General features: G+C 37.4%; 1 protein-coding gene across 3 annotated transcripts; it reads right to left on the bottom strand.

The window, feature by feature from the left end:
* Positions 1 to 2,624: 2,624 nt before the first annotated feature.
* On the bottom strand, positions 2,625 to 21,970 carry sirt6 (sirtuin 6). Of its 3 annotated transcripts, none has more exons than XR_006248997.1 (9): positions 21,778 to 21,970; positions 21,096 to 21,223; positions 14,556 to 14,738; positions 13,591 to 13,650; positions 12,496 to 12,591; positions 11,210 to 11,290; positions 7,688 to 7,811; positions 4,905 to 6,179; positions 2,625 to 4,753 (listed from the first exon to the last, which is right to left on the bottom strand). XR_006248997.1 is itself a non-coding variant. In XM_043233540.1 (8 exons), the coding sequence occupies exons 1-8, from the start codon at positions 21,841 to 21,843 to the stop codon at positions 5,742 to 5,744; spliced, it is 1,176 nt and encodes a 391-aa protein (XP_043089475.1). In that variant the 5' UTR covers positions 21,844 to 21,970; the 3' UTR covers positions 4,873 to 5,741. The 3 variants fall into 3 exon arrangements, 1 of the variants encoding a protein (XP_043089475.1); XR_006248998.1 differs by having other exon boundaries at positions 5,630 to 6,179; XM_043233540.1 differs by lacking the exon at positions 2,625 to 4,753 and having other exon boundaries at positions 4,873 to 6,179.
* Between the last annotated feature and the right edge of the window lie 406 nt (positions 21,971 to 22,376).

The raw sequence follows: 22,376 nt of genomic DNA, 5'->3' as shown, positions 1-22,376 counted from the left end.
ATCCCATCCTCTCCTACGATGTCAAGAGGGCCGCTGTCCCACGTCAAGGCCATCATCGGTTAATGGGCCGTTAGCTTGTCGAGCTCTCCGTCCCAGCGGTGGCAAAACCGGCATATCATGTCTGTAATGGAGCTTAAATCGTGCCCCTCTAAGACGTTTGCTGAGCGCTCACAGTCCCCTTTGGCCTCGGCTCCTCAGATTTCACTGGCCCTCTAAGCGTGGCTTTTTAAAGCTGCCCTTGCTCTTCTGGCAACTGACAGTAAAACCACCTCCAGCTAACCTTGGGCAACACGTGAATATTCAGCCGAACACCTCCACTGTATCAGCTCTTGCAGCTCGACGAGTGCCTAACCTTTCTCACCTTCAATCATCAATTTTCTAACCGCTTTAAGCTTTTTGCATAATTACAGGTAATAATGCATGCAGCTTTGAATACAAGGGAATTGGGTTCATTGTTGGTGGCATCAATTGTCATAAAGAATTACGCCCTCAGTGTGAGCAATTTAAATCCACATTACAGCATGATAAATTCATAATTGGCCACAAAGAGCAAAATTATCAGACATAAAGTGAATATTAAACATGAAATGAATCAAACGGATAATAATGAATACCTTTTGAATACTGATTATAACGGGGTGATATACTGTATATGACAGTACACGCTTACTAGAGAAACTAAAACATTTTTTTGCTACTTGGTAGGTATCACCAGTTGATAGCAAAAATAAAGAACACATGAAAAATCATGCTAATGCACATTGCATAATTTGCAATAATTAAAAATGACTCTAAACGCCAAAAAAGTCGTCAAACTGCATCCATTTTAACTTGATTGGTTCACATATGCTCTACATATAACTCTCATCAGACCTTCCCACTCCACATTTATTCTTAATAAATATATTTTAAAGCGCAGCAGCCGAAAGAAATAAAATGGGCTGCAAGTTTCCTTTCACGCTGAGGGTTTAAGGAAAGGATTGATACTGAAGATGTACCAAAATAACCCAAACCAACTCCGCAGCATCAGCAGAATAAGTCCCATTGCTAATACTTACTGACGTTCATCTAGTTGTCTTTCCCTCCAAATAGATGTCACTTCCCAGGAAGACATGTGCTGGAGGACACAGAAGAATATTATACGACGCCAAAATCGCATGCTCTATCAGATATCATTTTAATATGCTGATTTGCTGCTCAAGAAACATTTCTGATTATTATTAATGCTGAAAATATCCATATTTTTGTATTCTTTGTCAAAGAAAGAACAGCATTTATTTGAAACGGAAATATTACCGGGCTTAAATGCCTTTACTTCTCAAAAATAAGCATTAAAGCTGTTACTGAAATCGACTTTTCTGAATGACAGTGCATCGAAAGAAAGTTCCCGGACAGACTGTGACAGACGCAACTTGAACTGAACACGAGAAAAGCGACTAAAGTGGATGCCGAGACATTTTGTGGCAGACGTAAACACAACGAGTCGACAATATCTTGCGCGTCGGCCAAACAGCTGAACAGACAATTAAAGCAACTTTACTGCCGTAACGATTGTAGAGCTTTGCATATTTCAGGACAACATCGCCTAAGAAAAAAAACAAAAAACAACGCAGCCTAACCGTAATCAATATTCCTCTGTATTTCGGAGCCCAATTCCTAGAGCCCCCAGAGACCTGCCGAAGAGGTCGTTCATTTCAAAAAAGCCCAAGAGACGTATTTTCGTATTTTTACCAGTTGCTTTGTTTTGTTTTTGCTCCGCCATCTATTCGCAAATTGCAGTGAACCTTTTCAATTAAGTTTGTATTGTCCGGGGGGGGGGGCCGCGTGTCAAAGGGAGAGAGTCCCGGTGACGCAGAAGGCGGCTGTTTCGCTGTGAGATAAGGCCGCGCTCATGGCTAAAGGCAGCTTGACGACAACGAAAGCGATGCGGTTTCCAAATTGGTTTAAGGTATTCTGAGCCTCCCCGTCGCTGAGGGCGAATGACTGTGACTGCATCCGAGCCAAGGATCATGGGATATGCCAGGGAGGCGTCTGATGTGCTTTGCCCAAGCCTGTGCTGTTGATACATTTCCAGATTATTTATTTTGTGGCGTGCCGCAGCGCTCCTGGAGGCCACTTTTATGCACATTTGCCGTGTTTCTGTAATCTTATCAGCTCATTAGTTGGAACGCTGTGCTTTGACTCAAAGGCTGCATCGCATTTGTTCTAAAGTGAATGTTTATCACTTCAGCGCACATTCGGCAGCGTCGAATACTGAGGACACCGCAGTGAGTCATGCAAAATTTGTGACTTCTTTTAACCCTCCTGTTGTTTTGGGGTCAGCGCCATTTTCAAATTGCTGAAAACATTAATTGTGCGATTATTACTCCTCTGTGGTTATGAATATGCAAAGTTTCACATAAAAGTGTTTCGGAAAGGCTGTATTATTATTGTGTTATTTAATTATTTAGTTTGTCCCACGTCTCCACGGGGTTCCTGAAGTTAAAATGATTAATGTTGATGTTTATCATTACGCAAGGCAAAATAAAAGTTTACGCTAATGTTCAAGACTACTTCCTGTTCACGCGGTAAAGCGAAAAATAACATTATAAAGTATTATCAATAATAATGATAACAACAAAACATTACAATATGCAATTTAATAGTTATAGTTATAATAGGTAATAGTTTGTAATGTAAATGAAATCAGTGCGATCTTTATACCTGCTAAACAGACTGCATACAAGATTATGTATTACCGTTTTTTTCCCAGCAAAGCAGGCCTTATACATCCCGTTGATAATTTAGAAGTCTCAAATTTATGTATCTAATATGTACTGAATTAGTTAAAAGTCATAACATGCGAGATCAGCTGTTAATTTAGGTTATAATATGGAGATTTTTACATTTTTAATACGCTTTAAGCATTTGCATACCAATACAACTGAAAACAACATAAAACAATAAAAGCAAGCAAAGTCACAAAGTGTTAAAAATCAACTGGTGCAACCAATTGAAGTATGATTTCAGAAGAACAGAGACTTCATCTCTTTGTGGGAAGAGATTTGAGAAGTCACGAAGAGTTCTGCTGATGGCCATGAGAGCTCTTGACGAGGTTGTTGGGTAAGAAAGCAGGAAGGTGTTAGTATGCTGCAGAGGCTGCAGGGCGCTCGAACAGCCCGGAGGGGAGCCGAGATGTCCACATAGAGACGTGCTAGATGTGGGGGCCAGGAATGATTGGAAAATGATCCGAGCTGTCTGACTGACTGTTCAACAGCAGGCGGTCTGAGCTGCAACATAGCAATTCAGGTGTCTGCTGACAGAGAACAGTTGCCTTCCGTTAAAGCGGTTTCTACGGTGCCAATGTCTGGCACACTGTACAAGATGCTGCCTCTTGCAATAAGAATGGCATTTATTTTTATTTAAATTGGAGCGTGGTCAAGCGAAAAGCTGGTTAAAAAAATTTAATCTATAAAACTTCCTCAAGTGGAAAAAGTCCATCCTCTGTTGTCTTTCACATCAAAATACACCCATATATTTGTTCAGAATGATTTTGGCTAGTAAACCGTGACTTGATTTTATGCATATACCTTGCTTTTTCTCTGGACAGTGCAACATTATGGACTGAGGACTCTATTGTAATGATAAATCCGTTTCTTATATTTACTCTATTTAATCTTTTGGCTTTGCAAGATGTTAATTGATAAACTGGAGTGTTGTGGATTACTTGATGTTTCATCAGCTGTTTGGACACTTATTCTGACGGCACCCATTCACTGCACTTATTGCTAAAAATTCTCCAAATGTGTTCTGATTAAGAAACAAATTCTTCTACGAGTTTCATTTGGGTCACCATTTCCTTCACCAATGTTGAGCTACGAACAAAACACTGTGAAAGAAAGTTTTTGCAGTGCATTTCATATCATCCAGCTCAAGCAGCCTTCCCTGAGCCACAAGCATTGAACCACTCCGCCGTCCACTTCCGAAAAACAAATTTGTGCTTCAGTACGAAATATAACAACTCAGTATGAAGTATAATAATTTGCTTCTTGAAGAAACCGGCCGGCGTACACAATATCGATCTGCTGACAATGACAACGATTTTGATGACGCCGCTGTTGCGCTGTCTGCTCGTTTAGTCGATTTGTGTACTGGATAAATTAGGCGTCTTCTAGGACACAACATGCCCCTTTTCAAGGTCTCTGTAGGGATTTTGTCAGAGCTATTGTTGACTAAAGCCTCTGTGCTGTCAAAAGAATCTCTGCAGACTTAAGGGTTCATGCGGCGAAGGAATCCAGGCCAGCTCAGACTTTGTTCTAGGAGTTCTCAGTCCAGCTTTCATTCATCTTTGATCATAAGAGAAGCGTCCGCTGACTTCATCGGAACAGCTCTGGTCCCCGGAGCGATCAGAACACGAGCGCCGTGTTTATCCGGCTTTTCCTCTGTTGTTTTATTCGGCACATTTCTGCACGAACAGCCAAAGACACGACGGGGTTAGAGAGAGCTTTCAGCTTTTCTCTCAGAAGTGGCTGGATCACTGGAGGCCTGTCAAAACAGTCTTGATGGCACCTCGGGGACGTGTTAATAGTCTCCGCGGTAGCTGATGTACGCCTGACTTGTACTGTCCCCGCTCATCAGTCGCGGCGGTCACCGTCCGTCTTCAACACCCTCCTCGGCGGTTTAATGCGGCACTTTCAAAGACGCGTCTGGAGAATTCGTTGCATTACTCCGTTCAGTGAGATGACAGAAAAGGCCGTGTGCAGATAGCTGCTTTCTAAGGGAGCAAAATTAAACCCCTTTAGTTATTTGTGCAGGAAAAAACGTCTACCAAATGTAAATGTATTTGGAACGCTCTGAATACAACCGACTAACAATTTATTGCACGCACACTAATGTCGTCTGGAGAATTTACTGCAAAAGAGTACCTTGAGAAGAGTATGCTGTCTATGTAGGCATCATACAAGGATATAAGACAGGTTACACACACAAAAAAAGTCAGTTTTACAGTTTCAGCATCTTGTTTATATACAATGGTTGTTTTTTTTTATGAAAAAGTAGAAAAACAAAGTTACACAATGGCGCCGATTTTGGAAAATAAAAACAAAAAATAAACGTCTCGTCACTGAAGGGAAATTAGCGGCTGGAGAAGTGGACATTAATAAAGCATCACGTTACACGATTAGTACGAACAACTTAAGCTCATTTTTTTCCTTAAATTTCGAAGCTCACTAAACTCGCCTTGGGTCGTATTTCACCCCAAAAAATATAACTAGTGTATTTTTAAGACCATTTTCAAGTGGGAATGTTGCATGACGATTAAACGAATTTCCCGTATAAAAAAAAAAAATCGTAGTATTTGTTGTACTGTCTATTATAAAAAAATATTTTTTCAATTATTGTAAAAATGATTTAAGGGTGAAATATGACAGAAACATTTTGCGCAGTGAACCTTGTTTTTGCAAACCTGATTTATTCGAGGGTAGAAAAGAGCATGTGTTCATTTGACAGTGCAAAACCGTGATTCACCAAAACTTCCAGCCAGAAAAACCGCGCAGATCGGCTGACGAACAGAAATAATATCGGTCTAATTTATCCACTGACCAGCTGTAATGGTACACACTCACGACTCAATGACATCGTTTCATCTTACTTCATCTAACAGGCCTGAGTCCAGGTTTTGATGATGATGATGATGATGATGATGTAAACACAGGGCATACAGTGACCACGCTTCCTGAGATTTGTTTGATTGTGACAGGGCTCTAGGAAGAGGGCTGTTCAGTGTCTGTCTGTGGTTCAGCGTCCGTTTCCTTCACGGCAGAAGAACTTGTAGGATTTATCGAGGAGCCGTTTAAAGGATGCGACTTCCGCATTTTGATCGGTTCAGAGTCACTAAGCGCTGCCTCCTTTCCCTCTTCTTTTGACTCTTCTTCAACTTTAACATCTTTCTTGCAGTTTGTCTCGCAATCCTGCTCTTTCTTCTTTCGTTTTTTTGGGACGGCGGGTTTATTTTCCTCTATCTTCAGCTCGATCTTCACTTCCTTTTTCCAAGCTCCGAATGGGAGGATGTCCTGGTCTCCACCCGAGCTTTCACACAGCGTTGGCCCCGCCCACTCTGGAACCTCCAATCCCAGCAGCTTCATCAGCTGACCCATGACCTCGTCTACATAGCCGTGGATACGCAGGTGAGCGTGTTTGTCCTACAACAACCAAGCAGCATTGAGAGATGAAGCGAAAATACACTTAAAATTGTGTTATTTACTCAACTTATTTTCCATAAAATGAACATGCATGATGATTAACCCACACTAGAAAAAGGTGCCATTAGCAAATATGCAATCGTTTTTTACAATTCAAGCTATTATTCAGTGAATAATAAGTTTTTTTTATATTAGAATCTTTTTAATATTTATGTGACCTAACACCTAGTGTGTGATGCAACTAAAATGTTGCATAAAAACTTTTTAATGAATCAGATTTTACAAAGGAAATGTGTTAATACAATAAATTGATCAAAAGCGACATTAAAACCCATTCGCAATGATACAGAGAATATCTATTTCAAATAAATGCTTTCTAATCATTAAATATCCTGGAAAAAGAACTACGGCTTCCACAAAAATATGAAGCAGCACAACTGTTTTCAACATTGCTAATAATCTAAAATGTTTCTTGAGTAGCAAACCAACGTATTATAATAATTTCGGAAGGATCACGTGACACTAAAGATTGGAGCAATGATGCTGAAAATTCAGCTTTGATCACAGATATAAATTAGAACATATTTGAACAGAAAACGTTATTTTAAGTTGTAATAATATTACACTTTTTAACATATCTTAAAATGAAATACTGACACAGTGAGAAGTCTTAAAAACATTAAACCCACACCTTTGTCCTTGAAAATTTCAAGCCTACATTTTTAATCTGTCTGTGGGAAACACTAATTTGCTCTGAATAAACGCACACTTTAATCAATCACGGCAGAGTCAGATTACCGTCCGACATAACGAAACAGCACAAGAAATGTCAAATTCCATTTCTTTACACATTAAGCTGCTATGATACCATAAACACCCCCACCAAAAATTTGACACGTGGAATAACTCATGTTGCATGTGCGTCAGGCTTTGAATTTCATACAAGGTTTAGAAAAAAAAATAAATCCAATTTGGGAACCGAGATGTTGACAGGAAGTAGAAGCAAAGAGGTAAAGCGGTAAAAATAACCTTCGGATGAAACATGACTCAAACATGGGCATATAACGCCGCGTCTAAAATGAATAAGATTAATCCATTAGAAAACATTCCAGCCACACGACGAGATCCGAAAGGAAACGATACGAGCTCAAGAGAAAATCCAGCTCGACTCTTTGACGAAGCTGGAAAGCTTCTTCATCGAAAAATTGTTTTAATAATAAGCACGAATGGTCAGATAAGGTTTAACGCAGCTGAGGGATGCTGATCTGGGAGCGTGCTCACAATGCACATGCTGACCGCTGTTTGTGTTTAACAGCACAGTCACTTCAGTCCTCAGTCACACCATCCTTTACAAATCATTCTGATATTCTGCTTTGAGCTCAAGAAACATTTGGGATTATTATCGGCGTTGAAAGCGGTTGTGCCGTTTCGTAAAGTCACTTCTGAGCAATTTAATGTTGAAAAAATTGTCATTTGGTTTCCATAAAGTGTGTGTTGGTGAGACGTACGTGTTTGGTGGGCTGAAGGTTGACTATAACCAGCTTCCCTCCTGTGCGTTTGGTCAGAAGAGGAAGATCTCCGCTTGGTTTAATTTGAAGAGATGTTCCCAGCGTCAAGGCCAGGTCAGCTCGCCTGTGAAAAAACACAAGGAGCGTCAGCTGCTGGGGTCTGTAGTTCTTTTCTCAAAATCGGTTCACCTACAGTCATAATGCACACATAAATATCAAGCTACAGTCTGGTCCGTTCCTGCTTCATTAGCACCAATAAAAGGCTTTATTCGTGACTCTAAAACCTTCAGGTGCTCATTATACAGCAAATAAAGCATTCATCAGTAATATCTTATTGTTTCGATCCAGTTTCATTGTGATTCCATTCCTCATTGCATGGTTCCTTTGTTGATGCAAATCTGTATCATTATTATGCAAAACCTGTCAGGAACACCTGTCTCAGTCACAGTTCACCCCAAAGGCAAAAGAAAAATCAAGAAATACCACCAAAAAAAAGATGTATAAAATATTTTATAAAATATTTTTTTTTACAGTTATTTCAGCATTATTTATCTACTACCATATAATTTGTTAATACATTGAAATCGTTTTTATTTTTGTATTTTATTTTTTTAATTTTATTTTTTTAATTTTTAATTAATTTTTTGTGCTTTTTTCGTAGTTTTTATTCGTTTAATCGCTGTCATGCTTTATTTTTGTTTCAGTTTTATCAGTTTTAGAAATTAAACTAATATTTACACTGAAGATGTATTTTAATAAATAACAAAACTACTGCTTTTATGGCAAAATGACATAAAATATGCACATTGTAATAAATCTTAAATTATGAAAAGGCTGCATTTCTGTTACGTGAAATAAAGGAATAAATAAGTAAAAATAAAATGAATAGCCTGGTCATTTGAAATAAAATACATATAGGAAATGAGCAGAATGGGTCAAAATAGTTTAAAATATATATATATTTTTTTGCATTCACAAGTACGACACATTTAATGGTCACCTGCGTCATATTTATAATACTATTATTGCATCAAATTACAAAAAATGTATGGCTATTGTGAGAGTGTTTCTAATGCAGCGTCTATGGGAGGGATTGGACATGTTCGCTTCGACTGTGAGAAACCCTGAAAATGTGAAAAAGGTCCAGTGTTTAACTGTTTGCTATCCTGACACTGCAGAAAACAACAAAGAACAGCAGCTTGCAACAGTGATTGAGAAAATGCTGTAAGACATTCACAGACCTGAAAACAGCTTGCCTGAGGTCTCTTTTTAGCTTAACATCATTAACTTTAAGGACACTCTTCAAAAGAAACAGTGCAATACTTATGTTTAATTAGTTATAAGGTGCTAATTATCCTGTACACAATCCAATGAAAATGGTCCACTAAAAGCTCCATTAATTCCCCATGAACCGCTAAGACCGGGACGAAGAACAGCTATTAAATGCATGACTAAGAGATGAGCTGAACCTCCCTTTCACCACAATATCCAAAATCAAGTACTGAATGACTGCAGCAGGCAAGAAACCTATGCAACCTTCCTTTTTAAAAAAAAAAAAAAAAAAAAACACAAGTGACCTCAGACTGTGAGAGAAAATTAAAAAAGTGAAAAAGTAAGAAACTTCAATCATCTAAGTCTGAACAGGAGTTTGATTGGTTTTCGGGTCTCATGTGCTCGTGGGAAACTTATCAGCAATCTCAGCGTGCCGTGTATCCACTGTAAAATCCTACGTGCTTAGACAAGCTTTTACCTAAAACGCATTTAAAAGACATATCTGCAAACCTGCTTAATGAATTTTAATGAAAAAGTTTCATAAAAAATGTAGCATTCCGTCACTTGCTCACCAATAGATCCTCTGCAGTGAATGGGTGCCGTCAGAATGAGAGTCCGAACAGCTGATAAAAAAAAAAAAATGCCTGTGAATTTAGAGTTTGTTTTGGTGATTTCATTTAGTTTTTCCCGAAATGGCTTAGTGCACCTTTAAGGCATCTTTAAATTCAAACTGTTGCTTCTACGCTTCTATTCATAATATTGCTTTGTTGTCTCATCTGAAGCGGATGTAAACAATTTTTTTTTCTCCTTTTTTGCACGAGTAAGTGTGATTATGGACTTAGAATCAAACTCATCTCCATCTTGAATAGCCTGAGGGTGAGGTTTAATTTAGGAGTAAACTACTTTTAAAAACACGTCCAACGTAAACTAGGAAACGGTTATATTACAGAAAGACGCATGCGACTCTCTAGTACCGTGTCCTAAATTAAATTTCTGACAGGCTGAACAAGTGATCAAACGTATTCTATTCACTAAAATTACTGGAGGGACTCGGTTTGTAACTGTTGTGGATTACAAAAGACAGAAAAACCCCACACTGGAGCTTTTTCTATTTCCAAGGTCACATTTCTTTTCTTTCGAGCTCCGGTGGATTTTGAAAGCGCGTGGAAGCCCCGAGGACAGTCGCGGGTCAGATGTGCAGCAGGTGTTGTGGGATGTTTTGTATGCGTGTGCGTCTCCGAGCTGAGACTGCGTTGTGTTGGCTGTGATATGATTAAGCTGTATCTGGTGCTGTTCATACAATGATGAAGACCGAAAAAAACTCCTATATAATATTTGACCCGAAACTGAAGTGGTTAGAAATAATTAAAAAGCGCTTTGATAAACTAAACCATCAGCATGCGTCACATCAACAAGCTCGAAGGTCGAAAGCATTGTAGAGGACGTAAATCTGATATAATGATATGAAGTTAAGAATCTATCATTGCTGGAATATACAAAAACAGTTTGGCTACAGAAGAACATAATAATTCATCATAGTCTTAACCTGCAATATCACAATCTTTACTGCTCTGTATTTTCCTTTGGACTTGACTGGAATGAAACTGAAATTGTAATCATCTTTCTTGCTGTGACGATACCTGGGTAAAACAGTTTCTCCGTTCAGAACACGGTTTTAGATTTGTCAGAAACACTAGATCGTTGTTTTTAGCTAAAACAAATAATGACGCATGGATTTATCACAAATAATAAACATAATAAACGCAGTAAAATTAAGACCCATTTTCGTTTCAATGTAATTTTTAAGAATGTTTTTCGTTTTTGTTTGGAATAAACAAGTTTCAGTAATTTTGGGATTAAGTGATTTTGTCGTTTTTATTATTATTTTTTACAAATATTTGTATTAGCGCGCTCAAAAACTATTATTTTGTATGCAATTAATTATTTACCATTTTCTATACAGATCTGATTTTTTTTATTAATATGTTCGTTTTATTTCAAATATATATATATAAAAAAATTGTTATACCTTTTTAACTATAATACCCCAGCAATCAACTGGTCTAAAGGTATGCCTAAAAAATATACATTATAAAAAGCTAGTAACTGCCTTTCTTAAACTGACTTGTCAATCATCTAATTTTAGAACTGTAATTGCTACTATGAGCACAATTCTTGATTGCCTATCTAATGGCCTTTTCACTGTAAAGTTGAGCACACCTTCTCATTCCCGGTATTTCTCTTACTTACCGACATGCTTCATCAGCTCTATTCAGGTCTCTGTCAGGCAGTGAGTCCTCCCAGTCCAATATAGTGCTGATCAGCTTTCCTCTGCAGAGAAACACAAACAGGTGATGAGACAGGCACAGAAATCCGGTGGCACTTGCTATTTTTATCATGTTTTATGTACAGATACATCAGTCAGATGTCTTTGTGCTATTAATCTTTTGGTGAAGAAAAAAAAACAAAAAAACAGTTCATCAATGTCGATATCAATTACCTGTTTTCCAACTATTTGATGTAGTAAAATAACTAAAATAAAATGTAGTAAAAGCTATAGGCATTAAAAAAAACTAATACAAACAACAAAAATGCAACAAAAAGAATGCAACTTTTAGAAAAATTAAAATAAAAAGGGGAAATATAAAAATGTGTATCAAGCAAGATATTAATTAAAACACTGGTGATGTCAGAAAAGTATGTCCAAAAAATATACTGTGTATTCCACAAAATACGTCTTGTCCTTTCTTTTTAAATTGTTGTTGATTCTTGAGAGAAAAACTATATTCTCAAAACACAAGCAAATAAGTTCTTGAAGGTTCAAGCCTCCAGCTTGAGAAAATTCTCCAAAAGGTAAGACGTTATTGAACTTACTGTGTTATGTCATATAAATTGTTGTGAATATGCATGACAATATAACACTACATTGCATATTACCATTACTAGGGATGTGATGCTAATAAAGAATAATACAAACAAAGCTTGACCATGATAATCATTGTGTTCAACTTAAGGTTTTTGCTTTAAAATTCAGTAACTTATAATTTATCATAAAAATTGCATTTTAAAATATTTGTGACTTTAGTTTTTGAAGACGTAACGCTTGCCTGCTGCAACATCAGAGGATGCTCAGGGCTGGAATATGAAGCGAAGGGGCCGGTGCCTTAGGGGCCTCAGACTGCCAGGGGCCATTAAAAGGCATTGGAAGCGCAGCCTGAGACTGCCAATAACAACTGAGAAGGTCCCTCGAAGCGAACGGTGTGAGCTGACCGCTGGGGCTCCTGAGGGCCCTCAGCGCATACAGACACCGACAGCTCTAACTAAAAATGTCAGTCAGCTAATATTAGCCAATGAAAAAACAGATAAAACTTTTAGGAAGAGATGTGTGACACTACATGTGTACATTTTTTATAATAATAAATTGTGTGTGTGTGTGTGTGTGTGTGCGTGTCCGAGGCATGAATTTCTGGCTCCCAACATCATGGAAAATCACGACGGACCGGTTATGGTCCATTCCTCTAAAGTGGCGCAATCACCTGCAAGATCGGAGTCCTCTTGAGCGTGTGACATCGCAGTAGCGTCCGGTCGGCTTCAGACCCATCACTCCAATTACAGTGTCCCGAACATATTGCCTGAAACAGCCCAGGGCACAAGTGCTTATCTGTGACAGTTGGCAGTACATACACATGATCCGTTGCCATGATCGATAGCTCAGCGTTCTCACAGGCTTTATCTGTTAGACACAGAGCTATGATGCACATACACAATCAATGCCGCACAAGCTCAATGTCAAACGTGCAGTGTGCACTAGAAAAGTAAACCCTAATCAATGCTTGTGGAGAGTGTAAATTCATCATAGACTTTTTCTGTAAACAGATTTTTATTTATTTACCCATGTTTCGGGGCTAGAACTGGTGGGATTAGATTTTGTGCTGGATTCGATTTTAAATCAGAATTTGACTGCAATGTTTTAAAGGTGTTCAAGCAGCATTAAGTGAACCTACCTAAAATGCCTTAATAGTTTATAAAATCTTTGGATGTTAAACGAATATTTAGGGTCCACAAGTTATGCTCAGTCAACACAGTCCAAGGTGTAGATGAGTTTTTTTTTCCTTCAGATTTGGAGAAGTGTATCATTCCATTACTTGCTCAGCAACGGGTGCTCTGCAGTGAATGGGTGCCGTCAGAGTGAGAGTCCTAACAGCTGATAAAAAAATATCACAAACCACAAGTGTTGTGGAGAACTTGTGGATTATTGTTAAGTCTTTATCTGCTGTTTCTCACTCTGACGGCACCCATTCACTGCAGATGATCCATTGCTGAGCAAGTGATAAATATTTTAAAAAAATATTTAAAACACAAAATTACAAAAAAATGGATTTGTTCTTTAAGTAATTTGATACTTTGCTGAAACACACTTAAGTTGAAATCTAAGTTGCTTGTCAAATAAATCATTTAAAGTCTGTCTTTTTACATCATTCTCTACTCTTGGCAACTAGCAGCACAGCAACAAGTTTAAAACAGTCCTGAATGTCTTGTACTAGTTAAACCGCATCAGAAGATGTGGTTAATCTTGCTCTTGACGCGTGCGGACAGACTTCATTACAAATGTTCAGAGATCGATTACATACTTGCCGCACTTCTCACATTCTTCAACGAACATGTTCCCATGTAGCTCCGACAATCGATCCCTAGCAGACACACAGAGAAATAAACAAACCCAATAAGAACAGAAGAACGAGTAATGAATCAAAATCAATAACAAGAGAAAAATAAGCAATTAAAGAAAGGATGAGAAAATGACGACACAGTTCTGTCAATACATGCAAACGACTGTGGGTTGTTTATATCGGTTCAAATCAACAGGATTTGGTGTACTATTAGAGTTTTATTAAGATTTTTAATTCATTTTTATATTTCCAGTTTTCTTTTGAATTAGGTCATTTCTGTTAAATATAAATATAAAATATATTTGCGTCCTTTTGTATTTAAAGTTTTATTAATTTGTGTTTTTGTCATTTTCATTAGTTTATTGTTAAATCACAGCAATATCAGTATTTTATTAACATTAATTTGTAGTTTTGTGTTTCTCTCATTTCTGTTCAATTTAATTAACTTTTAACTTCACCTAGAATAAAAATAACAATTTTTTCCTTATGAACAAACTTTAACAAGATCATTTTTTCAAGTCACTGTCTATTTTTTATTATTTAATGTTTAAGTAAGGATTTTTTTTTTCAATTAAGAGTTTTATTTAACGATAAACCTGACTTAACAAAACATTAATAAGAGAATACAATACAATAAACGAAGGCTGAGGGCTTTTAATTACGTCTGCCCAAATAAAAAGTGCAATTTATCATGTCAAAATGCTAAATTAAACATTAACAGCTTCGAGTCATTTGCCTAGAACAAGACATGCTGATTGCATTCGCTTATGGAAAGAGAAAATTAAAAGAGCTAATCAACGTGACACATCTGACATCGCATGCAGGACAGAGGTCGGAACCGTAATCAAAGCGGTACGAGAGACGTGGGAGTGGCGTGAAGCCAGCCAATCGGATCGGATGCTTTTGTGTGTAATTTCCGTCGTTACCTGGGGAAGCCGGAGCGCAGGTGGAGGCCGTCTACGTTCTGGCTGACGAGGTATTTGAGGTGTCCCGTCTTCTGCAGCTGCAGCAGGGACATGTGAGTCAGACTGGGACGGGCGTCCTCAAACGTGGTGTTAAAGTGAGGCGACTCGCCTCTCTCCTCCATCGTCCACACTCCATTAGGACCTCTGACGAACACAAACGGCACAGGGATCACAAACATGCTTTTAGGTTGAAATGTACTCTCTCTTTTGTCCTCGGTTTCAGTTAGGAGCCTTTCTGGGTCTTTTCTTGACTCTTCCATGAACCTTTGAAATATAGGGGATGATGTACTGTGAAAGCATGCTGTCAGATTCAAAAGTTAAGGGCGGAAAAAATACAATCTTTCGTTTATACAGGCAAGGGAAGTTTATTTATATGCAAAGTGCTTTAAAACAATCAAAGGAATTGAAACTTTTTAAATAATTTACTTATTTACAATGATTTAAAACAGTTAAGAATAGAAAATGACAGATATTACAATCAATTAAAGTCATATTACGCTGAAAACTGGAGTAATGATGCTAAAAAAATGCAGCTTTGCATCAATTGAAAAAAACATTTTGAATATATACATTTCAATACAATAGCTATTTTAAAATTTAATAGTCGACAATATTACTAGTGTTTTGTATTGTTTTAAAACACAAATGCAAGCTCAATGAGCAGAAGAGACTTCTTATATATATATATATATATATATATATATATATAAAAAAGTTATTTTGAACAATATACATATTACAGTAGTCAACATTTGAAGTGAAAAAACTTGGATCAAAACCTTTCATCACATATGTTCTAAAACCAAACAAAAAAAAAGAAAACAGTTCTTGTCTTTGATGATTTTTTTGTTTGATCCACTTCAAATGTTGACCGTATATACTAAACAAAGAGCACGCTGTTAGAAACAAAGCATAAAGTAATGAGTTCGAATGAAATTGAACTACAAAATGCATACTTTGTATTAAATTTAATTTGTCCATTAAATGCATATATAAATTATTCCATAATGACAGTGCATACTTGTGTTGCTTTAGGTTTGGAAATGACTATGTTAAACTATTTTTGGCGTAAGAAACCAGTAAACTTCAGGAGGAAAAAATAAATTACTATCCATTCCCACAAGCCTTCATCTCCCGTGTGCTCCTCCTCTCCCTCTGTGATTCAGTGAGCGCTGCTGAGCTGCTGGGAATCTCTGATGACAAAGACGGGGTTTTAGTTATCATGGAGAACAGCAGGAGGTCACTACGCTTTCTTATAACCGTGTGGAAGGAGTTACTAAGAGGGACGACTCAAAAGTTCACTAAAACGGGCAGATATCTTGCTCTTGTGCAGCAGGGGGATTTTGTATTAAAACACACACACACACACACACACACACACACACAAACAGCCAATTCTGCTGAAATTCTGTTTGCTTTTTCACGCTTTTCTAGTTACACACACGCAGCGGCTTTCCTTGCCCGACTTATCAAAAGTTTTGTGTTCTTACTAAACTTGGATAAGCTCTTACAAGTACTACATAAACCCCTAAATAAGTCCCATCCAGACTTTAGGCTATTGATCAAAGTCTTGTATACACAGCAGCTTATTCTGGCCAAGAATCACCCGCTTAGACAGAAAGAGGGCGTCTGCCTGACACGTCAACCGTCAAACACAGTTAGCTTTTCCTTAATGTGACATTTGGAGGCGTGCAAATCTGCAATCGGATGAAAACAAAGGTCTGCTCGCTCACTAAGCGTCTCGGATGAAACTTTTGACCGTCTTTCAAACATTCAATGTCAAAAACTTGGAACAAATGCAGCGTTTGGTTCTTCCCGAAGCAAACAGATGAGTTTGTTTCCTGGTGCACTGATATAAACCCGTGCACTGACTTTGGAAAATTGCATCAAGCCAAGCAATCAGATGGGAGCTCAACGTTTGAGAGAGCTCTTGACATCTTTTGTGTGCGATTCGCAGGCAGTCAGTAAACAGTCCGTCTAGGCCCGAGACTACGCATGTCCCAAGTAAGCTCTCCACTTATGAAATGCTGCCCACCGCATGCAGTGCAATGTGGAAAATTGAAAGGAGATTCTAGTGCGCTGCTGTTTAGATGAATATGCCTGCAGAATATTAAAACGTTCAACCGTGAAAATGTGTCAACCTGTTCCCTCGAAGCAAGACCAGAGCGAGTTGGTGAATTTTAAAACAATAGTTCAACCGTAAAGTTCTTCGCTCACACCGTGCCAAACTGTTTTTCAAAAGAAAAGATTGGATCATTTAATAGTATTTCCTGGTTAGTGAATGATGGGGGTTTTTATGCATTTGCAATGTTTTTATGCATTTTATTTCTTAATCCGCTATCTCTCTCAAATGTTTAGGGTTAGTTAATTTTTCCGAAAGAAATGAATGCTTTTATTAACCAACGCTGCATTGCAATGATCAAAAGTAGTAGTAGCAGGAAAAATAAATATGAAATTCTATTTCACATAAATGCTGTTCTTTTGATTAGCACTTATTTTAATATGCAATAATATTTCACAATATTACAGATTTACTATATTTTTGATCAAACAGATGTTTACTTTGTAGGTGTAAGTGATAAAAAGAAAAAACATAACATAACACTCTTGAACATAACGGTGCACACTAGCTATAAACGCATCTACATCTACATTTCTGAAAATGGTAGATGTTACGACAGTACATGCATTCAAACGATGCCTTTCATCAGTAGCAGTGTCCCTTGGGAACCAAACACCTTTTGCATCCCACAAAAAAAAAATCTAATTTGGTTCAGTTGACATGAAGGTGAGTAAATGGTGAAAGCACTGTCATTTTTATGTGAACTAATGCTTTAGCGTTATATGTGCCCTTAACAGTCAGAATGAATGCCTGTTCGAGAAAAGAAGCCTCAGCTCTGACAATAATCTGTCAATCAAGATTTGACAGACAGGTGTTCTTATGAAAATTTCATATGAGAGAACGCAGGAGGAAAAAATACGCAGCTGCCCATCGCATCACACACGTTTCTTCTGATAATGAGTCAGATGAGCCAGACAGAATGACAACGAGGAAAAGAAAGGAAAACCAGATGGGTGAAAGGAGGAGAACAAACGTGACCCCGGCACCCTCTAAAATGAAACCCCGTGCACGCGGTGTTAAGCAATTACGAATGACGAACAAGCAGAAGGTGAATTCAATCAAATCAACACTGAAATTCATGGAATGTTAACATTTTGTTTTACATCAAACACAAATCTTAAAGTAAAAGTAGTGTGGAAACACACACACACACACACACACACACACACACACACACAAAGCTTGAACTTGAAAATGAGACTGTAGTACTCAGGGTTATTATAAATAACTAAAACCATGAAAAAATTTTGCATTTTAATTAAGCTAGTTGACAAAGGCACAATTATTTTACTCGAACTGTATGTACTAAAATAACATAGAACTGAAATATGCAATATACAATAATAGTAAGAAAATAATATATAATATGAAAGCAATTTCATAAACAGTTATATATATATGCTCAAGTTAATTGTTAATATTGTTAGGATAACCATCATTGACACTAAAGAAAATTACTAACAAACAATCAAGCAAGCAAAAATCCAAACACATAATGACAATGAGGTCTAGAGTCCCAAACGCTTAACTAGGGATGAAAATGTCACAGTGCAATAATATCTTAATGGTTCTTAAAGCAGTTTCCAATTCGCTCAATGTGGCTCATGTAACGTGGATGTTCTTCCTGAATTACAAGCACAGAATATACTACAAAATAAACGAGATATAATATGTCAACTTCACCATCTAAGTTACACAAGTCCACTACTGATTTTAATCTGATATCTGGAGACAATAGGCCCCAAACTAGATCAATAATATTATAAAGCAAGCGGCGCTCATCTTTACATCAGCCACAACTGATCAATTAAGTGGCACGAAACGGGTTCAATACGAGATTCGATACGAGGGTGAAGCGCTACGAGCTTTGCTCAGCAATAGAATAGAATTATCGTTCATTTATTCTTTTATCATCAGACGTGTAAAAGGTTATCTGAGAGTTCTTTCCCATTAACGAATTCTCTTTTTCTTTTGATTTGGCTTTTTGATTTCAAAGCCATCATTAGAACAGAATAAAAGCATGCACCTCAGAGACCAGACAGTCAGGCTGTGTTCAGAATAGCATGAATAGTACTACCAACGTTTTTAAGTATCATTTAAATTATTAATATTTACTTAGTTTTGTAATGTGTTTTCATTTTAATGATAAAGTTTTTAATGTTTTTTGTTCCATTTTATTGTTTTTTTTTTTTAAATGTATAGCTTTTATTTAGATTAATTCCACGTAAATACATTCTAAGTAAATACATGTATTATTCTTATTCCTCTTTTACTTTCGGTAAGCTAAATTAAAATGGGAAACGTTGGCAACAAGATTAAATAAAAAGTTTAGGTTGCGATATTTTCCATGCACGGAAGGCTGCATCTGAATATATATTGTTGCGTCACATTCTTAAAAAAAAGGTAAAACTTAAAAAACAATAACACTGTTGTTTTTAATGCACTTAAAATGCTTATCTCCCTCTAGTGGCGGCTCTCTGCAGTCAGCGTGAATCTTTTAACCCGTCCTTTGATCTGAGGCCATATTAATATGGATGCTCAGGGGCTACCATCTGAACAGTTATTAACCGATGCACAAGTGGATAATAACTCTACATTAAACAAACAAACAAACAAAGCAGACACACAAATAAACACTGCAAACAAAAGCTCTATTTCTGGTTTGAAAAGCATGGTTTTGGTTATTTCCAGAGAATTAAATCCACGGGATTATCCCCGTTTCCTTCTACTGGGCTGCCAGAAGATTAGGAATGTGGGTGGAAACATAAATGCATCTCTGGCCATTGATTTTAAGAAAAATTATAGCTTTGCTGATTGCATTACACAGAAAGCATCTATAAATATTTTACTCTTTGTCCTGATGTTACACATTTAATATCAGTTGATGAAACACTACATGAAAAAAAAAAAAGTGCAATTCTCTGAAGTTGTTACGTGTATCGTGAACATAAATGAGAAAAAAAAGAGATGAGAACTAAGAAAAAAGCCACAATTTTCAGTGAATCGTTGAACATTTCACAAAGAGTTATTGTATTGTATATGACTTGCATGTAAAGCAAGCAACTGTGCTTTTCTGTCCATTTTAGTGCTTGAGAGTCTTCAACCTCTTTCATGCTTTCAAAATAGCAGTTTATAGCACCATCTACCAGAATACAGATAAACAGCAAGAGTAGTCTATACTAGCCTCCTGCGGCGTCTACCGTGAAGCCGGTTTACTCAGTTTCACTCATGTTTAGTTTTAGCAAACTCTTTTTCAAGCTCAATTTTTCGGGCTCGAGAAGGCGGGTTGATTTTGAGCGGGTTTCATTGCTGAGCAGGTTTTATTCTGGATTAGACGTCGCAAACCCGAACTGGACCAATCAGCTACGAGCAAAGTGACACAATGACACGAGTGACGCAATGAGGCCACTCCCCCCTATCTCTCACTAGAAATTAAAGCAGCTTATAGTAAATTCATTTTACAGACAAAATTGGCTGACTATTGCAGCTACTTATTACATGTATAATTTTAAGTTTAAGCCTTAAGAAAATGTAAGCTTCGTATTTAAATTAAAATGAGTTTGTTGTTCTCAGGTCGCTACAGGCCACTGATCCCATTAAAGTTAACGTTATCAAACGAAAACTCAGATACAAAAAAAATGTTGTTTGCATAATATATGTGCGTGTTCTGTCTATATGTATATATGAATTCACACATATACAGCATATATTTTGAAAATTGGGTGCACATGGTTCTCAGAATGGTCTGGCGGTCCTTGACACATCCAACACAAGTACAGGGTCTAGGGAATGCCATGATATTGTAGCCCAAACCATCACTGATCCACCCCCATGCTTCACAGTCTGGGTGGTACGCTTCTTTGGGGCTTCTTCACACCGTAACACTCCCAGATGTGGGAAAGACATTGAAGGTGGACTCATCAGAGAACAATACATGTTTCGCATTGTCCACAACCTAAGACTTTCTCTGCTGGCACCATTGAGGATTTGGCATTGGCACGAGTGACCAAAGGTTTGGCTATAGCAGCCCGGCAATGTATAGTGACTCTGGATACCGTGGCTCTTGATACGTCACAAAGACTTGCTGTCTGGGTCACCAGCAAGAACAATTTGTCCTCTTTAGAACTGATATGTCACCCATAACGTTGTGCGCATTGCAACATTTTAAGCAAAACTGTGCTTTTACTCTGCTAATTAAACCTTCACACTCTGCTTTTACTGATTGAATGTGCAATCAATGATGATTGGCTACCAGGCTGGTCAAAATTAGCCATGAAACCTCCAACACTAAATTGGCCACTACTTAAGTATTATTGTCCAACCCCTGTGTGTGTAATTTATATCAATGACACTACGAAGCTAAAGTCTGTCTGCAGTACCTGAAGTCTGGGATCCCTGAAGACGTGCTGATTCCAGCTCCTGAATGCACCACCATGTAATGTGACTCCTTGATCCACTGAGCCAGGGTCTCCACTTTAGTCTTCAGCTCCTCTGGGCCGTCAAACTCCTGCAAACGCGCACAAACCTTAGCAACTTTTCAGAAATATTTATTCTGTTCAATATCTACCCATCCTCTATAAATCGATATATTATTTATAAAGCACGTATACTTCACATAATATACAAATAAGAAAGAATACTTTATTTCCTATTGTAGATCAGTACCATAACATTTTGCCTAAAATCAATGGCGTTGCTTGGCAACCATAAACAGTCGTACATGTTATTCTCATTTAAAAACAACACTATAAAATATTCATTAACTAAATACTTATCGTAGACTCCTTCTTCGCTGTAGTACAATCAAAGTAAATACCTCATGTTTTTAATGTTATTATTAGCATATAGGTATTCAGTAACTGCATGTTAATGAATTTTGTTCCGGTTCACTTTGTAGCGAAATGAACCGTACAGTTGTCATTCCCTACACACATATGTCTAAAAAGCATTACATAAGTTATCTAGTAACAGTACATTTCGCAAAGCATAAAACGAGGCTAATGTGCACTAAATGAAGCCCATTCTAGCTAGCCGGCTAACGGCAACAAATGTAAACATTACCTCCGGGAGGCCGCAGATGCCTTTATCCGCATATGGAGAGAGTCCAGCGGCGTAATTCACCGACATGACTCACTTTTCTTTTGGCTAAACAGTAAATTCAAGTTAGCCAAAGCAAGAGTTTCTGATTTTCCGTTCAGTCGGTTTTGTGTGTTACTAGTCCTGCGTGTGACGTCAAGAACGTGCGTACTACGTGAAGTTCTGCTGCGCACATCCGCCATTACGTCACTTCGTTTACGTGCAGGTGGAGGATCAGAAACAGAAAATCTGACAATACTTACAAAAACACTGACGTTTTTTTAAATTAATTTTTATTTATTTATTTGTATTTTTACTCACGTATCTGCACAATTAGGGCGAGAGAATAAAATGTTTTCACAGACATTTGAGGGTGAAAATAAAATGTTCAGTGAAATTTGATGGAGAGGATTAAACGTGTTCAGTAAAATTTGAAAGAGAATTAAATGCTTAATGAAATTTAATGGAGAGAATGTCAGAAATGTGTTTAATGAAATTTGTTTTATAAAAATTGGTTATGATAACTTTTTACAGAAATAAACAGGTTGCCTTAATGAGGAAAAAAATATATTATAATATAACAA

This window comes from Puntigrus tetrazona, unplaced genomic scaffold (assembly GCF_018831695.1).
Source record: "Puntigrus tetrazona isolate hp1 unplaced genomic scaffold, ASM1883169v1 S000000846, whole genome shotgun sequence".
In the NCBI taxonomy this organism is placed as follows: domain Eukaryota; kingdom Metazoa; phylum Chordata; class Actinopteri; order Cypriniformes; family Cyprinidae; genus Puntigrus; species Puntigrus tetrazona.
The sequence above is the reverse complement of the archived record's forward strand: the minus strand, read 5'-3'. Positions and strand labels throughout refer to the sequence as shown.